The sequence below is a fragment of the Penaeus chinensis genome, chromosome 16 (genome assembly GCF_019202785.1).
Source record: "Penaeus chinensis breed Huanghai No. 1 chromosome 16, ASM1920278v2, whole genome shotgun sequence".
NCBI classification, from domain to species: Eukaryota; Metazoa; Arthropoda; class Malacostraca; order Decapoda; family Penaeidae; genus Penaeus; species Penaeus chinensis.
In genome coordinates, this window is record NC_061834.1 from 36,792,597 (window position 1) to 36,805,096 (window position 12,500).

Below are 12,500 nucleotides of genomic sequence, written 5' to 3' on the forward strand. Positions count from 1 at the left end.
ATTATCATTATCATTATTTTCTTGTAAATATCATTGTTTTTCATGTTATCATGATTATTGTTACTGTTTTCATTATCAACATCATTATTACTAATGTTTTTAATATTATAATTATAAAAATGATATAATAATAATAATAATAATAATAATAATAATAATAATAATAATAATATATTTATTTTTCATTTTTATTATTATCATCATCATCATCATCATCATCACCATTATTATCATTATCATTTTTCATTATTATTATTATTTTTATTATTAATATTACTATTATTATTATTATCATTATTATTATCATTATAATTATTATTATTACTATTATTATTATTATTACTCTTATTATTATCATTATCATTAATATCATCATTTTCCCTAGTATTGTTACTGTTAATACTATTAGCATTACCATTATTATCATTATCATAATTTATCATTATTATCATTATCATTGAGGGAACTAAGGAAAGCCTATAAAACCAGTTCCAACACAGCCCCGGGCTCTGATGGGATCTCGTACCACATTATCTCCCACCTAGGACTAGCAGGTGAGCGTGCACTCTTGCAACTCATCAACAAGTCCTGGGAAACTTCCACTCTACCCCAGAGTTGGAAGAAGGCTACCATAGTTCCCGTCCCAAAAACAAAGGAGCCGGGGAAGTACCGCCCCATCTCTCTGCTCAGCTGCCTGGCCAAGACGGCTGAGAGGATGATACTAAACTGGCTTCAATGGAAAACGGGACCCCCGCACGAACACCTTCACGGGTTCACAAGGGGCATGGGCACAGCACACAGCATAGCCACGCTCTTAAGCACAATCAGCAAGGGCCCAGCTGTGGTGGTATTCCTTGACCTGGAGAAGGCTTTTGAACTGGCAAGTCCACTTGCCATTCAGGAAAGCCTGATCCAGAAGGGAATCAGAGGAAAGCTCTTGGCTTGGATAGGTGACTACTTCAGGAACAGGACTGCCAATGTCAAATTCCAGGGTCACCTATCGCAGCACATGCCGCTCGAAAATGGAACGCCACACGGTGGGGTTTTCAGTCCAGCCCTATTTAACACTTTAATATCCTGCATCCTCAACATAAACCTCCCAGTGGGGTGCCAGATCATCTCGTATGCAGACGATCTCGCTATCACCTCCACTGGACCACGCAGCCAGAATAAAGCCCAGCGTTGTCTGGACCTCGTGTCAGAGGAGTGTTGTAGGACAGGACTAAAGATCACTGCAGCCAAATTCAAAGCCATGGCTCTGAGACAGAGTTCGAGGCACAAGACTGAAAATCCAGGGAGTGGAATTAGAATGGGTCAAGGACTACATATACCTTGGGGTAAGGATAGACCGGACCCTCTCCTTCCATAAGGAGGTCCAGTACCTGGTTGACCGAACCAAAGCAAGACTGTCCGTCATGAGAGCAATGACTGGGAGACGCATAGGGGCCAGACACAAAGTACTAAGATCATTCTATGTACATGCTGTCCGGCCCATTGTGGACTATGCCTCAGTCGCTCTAATTGCTGCAAAGAAAAAGCACACAGACAAATTAGAAACAGTCCAAAATGAAGCTGCCAGGATCATTCTGGGTGCCCCGAGGATGACGAAGGTCCTCAACCTCCTGATGGAGGCAAACCTTCTCCCCCTGGACTCACGAATCGATCTAACGGCAACACAATTCCTGTCAAAGGTCATCCAGGCTCCCAGGAACACAAGCCTAAGACAAAAATTAGTCAGATGCCTCGAACAAGACAACGAGCTCGTTTCAAACAACTCGTGGCTGTCTCATACAGCCAGGGTGTTGATACGCCATCAGCTTCTTGCTAAGGGCATGGATTCCCCCCACCCCGACTTTCCCGAAGCCCCGCCGTGGGCACTGAGCCTGATAGAGTTCAACATAATGAGCCTGTCAATGAAAAAGAGCCTATACCCCATGCCTAGCCTAAAGGCAGAAGCCCACAGGGTCATTGCAGCCATCACTCCTCCGGGTAGTAGAACATACTACACGGATGGATCGGTCGATCCCTTGAGCCACACTGCAGGCGCCGGCTTTGCAGCAAGGGATGCCACGCGATCCATGAGGGTAACAGATAACGCCTCCTCGCTACAGGCAGAGGCAGTTGCAATCATGGGAGCCCTAGGCCACGCGTCCTTAAGGGAAGGACACGTGGTCATACACACAGACTCCAGGGCAGCCATTGACTGTCTTCAGCACAGCTCACCCACAGACAACATCTACCTACTGACCACGATTCTCACAATGGCACAGAGAATTCTTGCTCAGGGTAGAAGAATTATCATCAACTGGGTCCCAAGCCACATCGGCATCAGAGGGAACGAGCTTGCTGACAGACTAACCGTCGCTGGCAGGGGTATGCCCCCAAATCCCATGACGATAAAACCGAGCCGAAAATTACTTATGGAGAAGTGTGCCTTGGTCGGTCGTACCTTCCTACGGCAGCTCCACAGAGAGGAAACGAGAACCTCCCCCTCGGCCAGCTGGTACTCAGACGCCACAGGCTATGAACCACTGGCACTCTCTGAAGTAAGCAACAGAGGTACCGAAGTCATTCTTCACAGAATGCGCCTAGGTTACCACTGTGCATGGCAGATTATCCCAACAATTGAACGCGATGAAAGGTGCTGCAAGCACTGCGGCGAGCCGAACGCCACACTAGTCCACTACCTAGAAAATTGTGACCATACACAATTCCTGAACATGGACCGCCCACAACAGCCGCCGTGCTGGTAAAGAGGCTAAGCGAAATGCTTACACCATGGCGGCAGGAGCGCCTGCTGTCAATCCCGCCGCCACGGTAAGCACCGAGTGTCAGACAACTCAAAGAGACAGCCGTAAAAAGCTGACACAGGCCGGGCTATATTTAGAAGGCCCGGGCGAAGCTAGAACTTCGCAAACCAAACCACCACCATCATTATCATATTCATTATTATCATTATCTTTATTATAATTATTATTATCATTACTATAATTATCATTATTATTATAACTATCATTATTGTTATTTTCAATATTATCATTATTGTTATCATTATTATCATTATCATTATTATTGTTATTATTATTATTACTATCATTATTATTATTATTATTATCATTATCATTATTATTATAACTATCACTGTTGTTACTTTATTATTATTTTCAGTATTATTATTATCATTGTTACGTTTATTATCATTATTTTCATTATCCTTATTATGATTATGATTATTATTATCATTATCATTATCATATTCATTATTATTATCATTATTGTTGTTGTTGTTATCAGTATTATCAATATTATCATAGAGCTGTAAAAGAAAGAAAAAAAAACATCAAATGAATTATATTTTTTCCACAAATATCATACATACATACAGTCATTTGAAGAATCTATTCAAATTCTGTTTTTTTTTTTTAAATATTATCTTATACTCGTTCTGCTTATTTATCGACTTTTATCGTTCACCTACATATTCATTCATAATAATATTAGCCATTTCTTTATCCTGTTTACCTTGTTTTCGTTTTTATTAACTGTGCCTTTCTCCTGTTATCCAAATTTTCTGATGCGTCAACATCTAGGGTCATTAGCGGCACATCCAGACCATAGCAATAGGCCGGAGCTTGGACGTCCCCGTCTCCTACACCCCCCCCCCCCCCCCCCCCACACACACACATTGACGAGCAAGGTATTGGGGGAACATGAAAAAAGTTTATACCGCCTAGTCACCAAACATTAAATTTTGTTTTACTGATCCCTTCTCATAAAACTACACTATCTGTATTCTGCCCTGCAAAGTGCAAAACAATAGGAGTCAGCTGTTCCCTTTACAAACTACTATGCCTTTAATTCGTTACCTCAACATGATGATGGGCGGTGTTGTCATATAGACCAAATTGAATGTTGGTGCGATCCAGATTGTTGTTCAGGTTTATGATGATACTCCCAGGTGCAAAGGCCAACATAATAGGTCTGCCAGTGGAATATAAATTATTCTAAATTCTCTTAAAATCTTATGGCAGAACTGCAATTTTTTATCTTTTTTTGAGAGACTTGCCCCATCTATTTACAATCATATATAGTTATCATTAAGGGTCAGAGCTGAGACACCAAGTCCTCTTTTAAAAGTCGTGACAAATATTTGCCTGTGGTATTTAAGTTCAATGGTCATTTAGTTTCAAATATGCAATGTCTTGGAGGAGTGGCAAGTTGAGTACATAATGGCAGTATGAAAGATGCAGTTGTAATATTAACTTTTATACTTTAAGACAAAAAGTTTTCAAAGCCTGTTGCAAATTTATATAAATTGTATGAATGTAATTGCAAAAATTTAAACAGGTCTTTATATAATTGATTATCTTTAGTCTTGTAATTTATATATATATATATATATATATATATATATATATATATATATATATATATATATATAAAATAAATATATATATGTATTACAGGAAACTTGTGATTTCTATTAGGATTCTAATAAATATGTACAATACATGGAAATATTCAGGAAAACATTTCAAACTGCATAACTTCTCTGAACTATAATAATGAAGAAATCCAATACAACTTGCTTGGCATAGACAAACATTACATTTTCTTATACCTGAATTGAGAATAAAAATTAGCAAAGTTAAATATAAGGTAGAGAAAACACAAGTTGCAGTATAGAATGCTCTTTTATTGAACATTTCACGCTCACACTTAGTAATGCAAAACCGAGGACACATACACTGAGCAGTCTAACTCCTTCCTTCACACACTCACACTTCACGGCTTTGTACATGTCAAAGTCACATCAATATAAAATAATATTAATCATAGAGCTAATTACAATTATATACTTCTCAAGGATCCAACAGACAGGACAAGACAAGGGGCGGTAGATTCCGCATCTCACAACCAGCCACACGGCACAAGGTCACGCCTACACCCTCCAAAAATCACACGCAGCATGTCCGTCAAGTATTCTACACTGATGAAGTGTTCATGTACAGTTTTAAGGAGTGAGCCTGCCTGGGTATTCTATTTACATCACTTATTCATATAAGCGCACACTTGCCGCATCTTGCAGAGGCCTTGCGTCTGGCATGAGCAACAACACTACAGGTGGTGAATGCTGTTGCTAGGTGATATGAGGGGGCAGTCTCCGCCCACAGGTGATACTGCTGGCTGTAACCTCTATTATATAAAACATAAAAGTATTTCAGGCTACTGTGACAGAGCCTCTATATCACCCACAAGAGCAAACACCATAACATAAAATGCTAGTTTTATCTGCACTATTTATTTATTAAAAAATGTACAGCCTTTGAGAGCAAGACGTTGGAATAAACCTGTGCGACATGAGAACCATGAACATTCCTAATGAGAACAGTAACACGTCCAGCAAATATGGACACAGCATATAAAATATTCAACAAGGTTCTCCCTAACAAGAAACAGAAACAATGTTACCAGATAGGCCTGATAGGCCTTCTGTATTTACACAGAATGTTCATAGCACTTAGATATATTTATATATATTTTTTTCATATTGAAAGAGCCAGGAGTCCAAATGTTTGGCTTTCATGTCTCTTGTGAATATTGAAGCAATTAACAAAATAATCATTCCTGTGCAAAAGGAAACATACTAACATAAGCAATTTTCCATCCCATGGTACCCTTATGTTGCATTAATGTCCTTTAATTCCAATTTGTGCTTTTCCCACTTTTTAAACTTTCACTGTAAAAAAATAAACGAAAGTGTCGTCTTTACCCGCCCTTCATAGGCAAGTGAAATTTAGCTGCAACGTCCCAGGGGGGAGGAAACTGGTGGAATCCAAATTGACAGGTTTTACATACACAAGTGTGTGGGAGGGGGGTATGTTAACACCTAAAGTCCTCACACAATGCCACATTTTTTTTTACATTTTTTATATTTTTATTTTTTATTACTAGACACTCTTCCCTGCTGCTGAAAGGTATAACATAGAAGTCGTTTCACAGCTTTTAAGAGACCACTTCTAGTTAGACACACAAGATGAGATGCATGATAGTAGATTACACTCCAGGGTGGATATCGAGTCTATATACACTTGTAGCTTATTCTCTGACACAGATCCCAACGTGATGTTAATGTACGTATCTATGGAGCTCCTACAAAACTATTTGAAATTCCAAATTGTACCAACCATGAGATACCCACTCTTTCATTGGAAGCAGTCACTGGTGTAAAATAGCGACCACAGTAAATAACAAAAAGAAAAAAAAAAGAGCAATCAATCCTCGAGTGATTATTCCCTCCACATTGGTTTTGAAAATTTTGTTCTTAGTGTTAAAAATCAGGTCCAACTGACTGGGTATACATTTTTTTTTTATTATTAGGACTAAGAAAGTTTTTGCTAACATTTTATATAAAAAACAACTCAAGTTACATAAGAAATGGGAAAGGGGAAGAAAAAAAAAAAAAAAATAAAAAAAAAAAATAAAATAAAATAAAAAAAGCTGAATCTCTAAGCAATATATCAAGATACCTTTGCAGTTCAACTTCTCGTATCACAATAAGGAAGAAAATATAAAAGCAAATAATACATCAGGCTTTCCTACATCAAGCACTTAGTTTGACCAGTATCTTAACAGAATGACCATGGAAAATGAAGTTGAAAAAGGGGCACATTACTAGAAAAATGCCAAAGGAAAAAGGCTAAAATAAGAGAGAACAGAAATAGGGGAGGACGAAAAGAGGGAGGAAGGCGTGAAAGAATGATAAAACGCTCATTGTTAAAGCACCTCTTTCTTTTTAGCCTAAGCGACAGCATGTGTATATATATATAAATTCTTTTTATTAAAGACCTTCATTTTATAAATAATGAAAACAGAAACAGAGGAATAGACCCAGAATCCATTAAAAATAAAATGTATGGAACAAATAATTTAAAGACACGTTTGGTAAGAAAACCCTTCTGCTGCTGTGCCCTCATCACGGCTTGCGGGTACGTCTCACGGCCTTCTTCATGACGCGACCACTAGGAGGAGCAGGGGTACTGAAGGGATTGTCACCGCCGCTACTGCAATAGATAATGAAGGTTGGAGGCATTGTCTCAGAGGTGTGGATAATGCTGCAATAGTCTAAAAATTATACACACATACACACACACAAACACGTATATCACAATCAGGGATGGAGGCTAAGGGCCAAATAGCTCTCCACACACACACACACACACACACACACACACACACACATACACACACACACACACACACACACACACACACACACACACACACACATATATATTCCTATACATACATATATAAATAAATAAATAAATGTATTATTTATATATATATATATATATATATATATATATATATATATATTATATATTACACACACACACACACACACACACACACACGAACAAAAACACGTATACGGCTGTACTGCGCACATTCTGAATTTTCTGGCTCATGATCTGGAAATTGGCAATATTAGGGAGCACATGGAGTATATAGTAAAATATTTTAGAAACAATCACTATGCTCCTGCAAGATACTGCCTAGAAGGTAGGCAATGTCTTGTCTGAAGATATACATAAAGAACTGGCCAGCTATCATGTAAATTTATGAAGTTTATAGGGAGCAGATTGATGTCAAGAATTAGAGAGGTGTCTAACTTAACCCTTAACCCAATGGCGCCGGGTATAGAAAATTAAAAAAAACTCTACGCTCTGGCGAACGGCGGCAGCGAGCCGACTCTGAGCGTGTGAATTCGGTACATCAAGTCGAATCATTGCCTCGGGGCGTTTTGGCGCGGCGCCACTGCGGACAGCCGCACGCCTCACATCGGGCGTATTGTTATGACGGCGATAGCCGTGACCCGTCGCCATTGGGTTAAAAAAAATTATTAATAGAGTAAATGTAGGCAGCGGCCACAGAATGGCCAGAGGCCAAATTAAATTACACCTCAGATGGGAAAGGAACAAATTCATATGAAAACTGAAGCCAAAATTAGCTTAACTTGAAGACCAGAGCAGTGTAATTTAGCCAAAACACCCAATACAGATATTCACTTCTCAGCTTCAAAGATCTTGATATTGACCAAATCAAGAAACGGTTCAATAACATAATAAAGGAAGCTGTAATTGAAGTAGGCGGTAAGAACAACAAGCAAAGCTCCAGCAAGCTTTCAGTAGAAACTAAACAGTTTATGCAAAAACATAGGGTCACAAAAGTATCGTCAAACAGGGACAAAATAGATTTAGCTGAATTAACAAAGACTATAAATAAAAAGAAGAGAGATGTTTGGAAATTCAATACTCAAATAATAAAATGAGGCAAGTGACCTCAAATATCATCATAACAGGAAATAAAAGAGAGCATTTAAACACACGAAGAGAGGGAAAATGGCAAGTGAAGACGAAATTAGTATAAACCTGATAATAGATGCAGGAGAAATTGCAACAATGAAACTAGCCAATCTTTTTAAATATTGCCTTCTCAAAGGGAAAAATTTCAAAAGCCTGGAAAAACAACAATTTTGATACATTGAGGATATAGAAAGGATCTAAAAAACTACCGACCCACAAGCCTCCTTTCAGTTACTTACAAACTGCTCCCAAAGCCATCACAACTTTAATCTCTAACAGTCTGGATTCTAACCAGCCTAGAGAACAGGCAGGCTTCCGCAGTGGACTCTCAAGAACAGACCACATCCACACGCTCAACCAAATAAGAGAAAAAATACCTAAAATAGGAAACATCTGTGTATGGCATTCACTGATTACGAAAAGGCATTTGACTCTCTACAAATACCAGCAGTATTAGAAGCTATTTGAAGACAAGGAGTAGAGGAGATATATTGTAAAATATTAGAAGATATATACAAAGTTGGGACAACAACCATCAAGCTCCACACGTAAACCGATAAAATACCAATTAATAAGGGGGTTAGACAGGGCGACACCATCTCACCAAAACTGTTTACAGATTGCCTTAAGGAAATATTTAGGAAGCTAGAATGGAACGGAAAAGGTATCAAAATAGGAGACAAATACTTAAACAACCTAAGATTTGAAGACGATATTGTTTTCTTCAGTAAATCTGCAAGTGAAATGCAGCAATTAATAAATGATCTGAATAGAGAAAGTCTGAAAATCAACTTAGGATGAACAAAAAAAAAAAAAAGACTAAGATCATGTTCAAAAGTAGAGTTCAATTGGAACAGATACGTGTACAAGGCGAAGCACTAGATGTACTGGACAAGTATATATATATATCTAGGGCAAATTGTACAGACCAACACTTCTAGGGAAGAGGAAATAAAGTGATGTATCAGTCTAGGCAGACACAGTAGCATACAAAGAGCCTCCTTGCCATTATGTCTAAAAAGAAGTCTTTAACCAATGCATCCTCCCAGTTATGACCTATGGATCAGAAACATGGATTACAACCAAATTACTGGAGAGGAAACTAATAAGTGCCCAAAGAGGGATGGAAAGGGTGATGCTGGGAATTAGCCAAGAGATTTGATGAGGGCGATATGGATCAGGGAACACACAAAAGTGGAAGGTATACTTAGGAGCATCAGAAAGAAATGGCAATGGGCAGGTCATATATGTCAGAGACAGGACAACAAATGGACAAAGAGAGTAACAGATTGAGCTATTGATAACATAAAGAGGCCAAGGGCCAGACCAATGACAAGATGGCATAACAAAATAACGAGATATGGTGGCCAAGACTGGAAACAAAAATCTCAAGACAGACATGAGTGGAAAAGATTGGGAGAGGCCTAGATCAAGCAGTGTACTGATTCAGGCTGATTCAGGCTGATGATGACGACGATGGTGTGTGTGTGTGTGTATACGTATATATATATATATATATATATATATATATATATATATATATATATATATATATATCTGTATGTATATGTTATATATATATACACATACATACATATTTAAACATATATACATTAACATTAATAAAAATATATGTATGTATATATAAATATACACACACAGACTCATAGACTCATAGACTCACTCACTCACACACAGACACACACACACACACACAGACACAGACACACACACACTCTCTCTCTCTCATCCAATGGGCATGGCAATGTGCGGAGACATTTCACAAAAGAATAAAAAATGAGTACAGCATTTTTCCAGCAACACTGAGTTAAGGTACATCTATTAAGAACTAAGATTCAAAATCACTTGGTTGTCAAATAAGAGCATTCAGGAATCAACAACAGTCATTACTAACCCAAAAGAGGGGGCTGGTTGGACAGGAGTGTTTCCTGAACCAAACTGGAACAATCCACTTGCAGGGCTGCTATTTGCTTGACTCTGCAATATAAGAAAAGTTAGGAAATTGTTCAGGCAGGAAAACTTTAAAATCATCCACAACAGAGTTCAATACAAAGGAAGTCTTTTGAGGTAACTTATAATAGGACCCAATTCACTTCTTGGTTAATGAACATGAACAGACATATTTAACATCCTCATTTCCTAACTTGGATCAACTACACAAAAAGTTCTTATGTGATTCACCTGTCCAAACTGAAATACACCAGGCGCCCCGGTTGAAGCTGCAAAGTTGAATCCTTGGCTTGGGGCACTGGAAGGGGTCTGCCCGAAATCAAATCCTGTGCTTGGCTTCTTCTCAGGTGGCTGACCGAAGGTGAAGCTTGGGGTTGAGTTATTGTTGTTGCTGCCAAATGCTGGGGGTGGACTGCCAAAAGCCGGAGCAGGGTTTCCAAAGGCTGGGGGTGCTGTAGCAGCTGGGGCAGGAGGATTGCTGTTCCCAAATTGGAAGTTGGGAGTAGCATTGGATGCTGGAGTTGGGGCCCCAAATGCTGGGGTAGCTGATGGTGTTGAAAATCCTGGGCCAGAGGCCAGTTTATTCTCCTTGCTACCAAAGGTAAACAAAGAGGGTGTTGCACCTACCCCATTGTTAATGCTGGTGGCTGACCCTCCAAAGACACTCTTCTTTGCAGGCTCACTAGAGTCTGAGTTCTCTCTCTTCCCGCTAAAGAAGGCTGGCGTGGTCTTGGACTCCTCCTTAGCAGGGGCAGTATTGAAAGCAAAGGAAGGTGCAGTACTAGCGCCTGACCCCTTATCACTAAAGGTGAAGAGAGGTGCAGCCGTAGCAATGGCAGTAGTGGATCCTGCACTGCTTTCTTTTCCATTAGCACCAAAAGTAAAAGTGCCACTTGGCACAGCTGAGTCTGTAGTCTTTGAATCACCTACTTTCGTGGAGGCTGGCACAGCATTGTTGAAGGCGAATGAGGGTTTTGGCACACCTCCATCGACCTTCTCAAGCTTGGAGCCAAAGCTGAACACCTCACTTGCCTTTGTGTCTTTCCCCTTCAACACATCCAAGACACTCCCACTTTTAATCTCTGATGCTGGTTTTATCTCTGTTGATGTTTTAGTTTGTCCTTCTCCTGTGGCTTGTTTAGCTTTTGTTTCTGTGCCTCCAAAGCTGAAGGATGCCGCAGTTTCACTCCCAGAAGTGAATGTGAAACTAGGTTTAGTATTTACAGTTTCTGTACTACTAGCAGGCGTATTAGGAGCTGAAAAGGTGAAGTTCATCGATGGAACAGAGAACTGCTTGCCCTTGGATTCATCTGGCTTTAAGCCAAAACTGATACCACTACAGGCACTTCCACTTTTCTCCTTTAATTTGTCCTTCTCACTACTAGATTCCGTCCCTAAGCTAGGCTTCTCTGATGCAATTCCAAATTTAAATCCAGAGCTTTCTTTACTATTACTGTCTTCAGCACTTTTGGCACTAACCCCAAATGCAAAACCACTATTAGATTTTACTTCAGTCTGTGAGTTGTCTAAACCAAACTTAAAACTACTACTTGTGGAAGAAGAGTCATTTGTATTTACACCAAACTTAAAGTTTCCTGTTATGGCTTGAGAAATATTAGCAGCACCAGGCTTAGGAGTCTCACACGATATGCACTTCGTAGCTTCACTTTTGTTGCGAACTAAACATGTATCGCACTCCCACTCCCCCTTGGCCTTGGCAAAGGCTGAGCCAAACCCAAAACTCGCCTTCTCCTCCCTTCCGTCAACTGGCTTTGACTCAGCTAGTGGGGCCTGTTTCGCTTTGCTGCCAGGCCTAAGGGTTTCGCATGCAACACACTTGTCCACTGAGTCTTTGTTTCGTAACATGCACATATCACACTCCCATTCATTGCTAGACTTCTTGAAGGCTGAGCCCCAGTCTGTTCCATTACCCGTAATGGTTGGGGTAGGATCTGTATTACTAAAGACAGATGTATTAGTTTGGATACCGTGGGATGAAGATTTCCCTGGCTTTGCAGTCTCACACGCCACGCATTTTTCAGCTGAATTTTTGTTCCTGATCATACAAACACTGCACTCCCATTCTTCACTTGACTTCTTGAAGGCCCCACCAAAGCCCTCAAACCCTTGTGAAACACTAGTTTTCTCAACAACATTATT

General features: G+C 39.6%; 1 protein-coding gene across 1 annotated transcript in view; it reads right to left on the bottom strand.

The window, feature by feature from the left end:
• Positions 1 to 4,675: 4,675 nt before the first annotated feature.
• LOC125033200 (nuclear pore complex protein Nup153-like) overlaps positions 4,676 to 12,500 on the bottom strand; it is a 21,081-nt gene continuing 13,256 nt past the window's right edge. Inside the window, exons 9-11 of the mRNA XM_047624577.1 lie at positions 10,572 to 12,500; positions 10,285 to 10,367; positions 4,676 to 7,064 (exon numbers count right to left, since the gene is read on the bottom strand). The exon at positions 10,572 to 12,500 is cut by the window's right edge and continues 637 nt beyond it. Coding sequence (XP_047480533.1) covers positions 6,977 to 7,064; positions 10,285 to 10,367; positions 10,572 to 12,500 — 2,100 coding nt within the window. The 3' untranslated portion in view covers positions 4,676 to 6,976. The remainder of the gene's footprint in view (positions 7,065 to 10,284; positions 10,368 to 10,571) is intronic.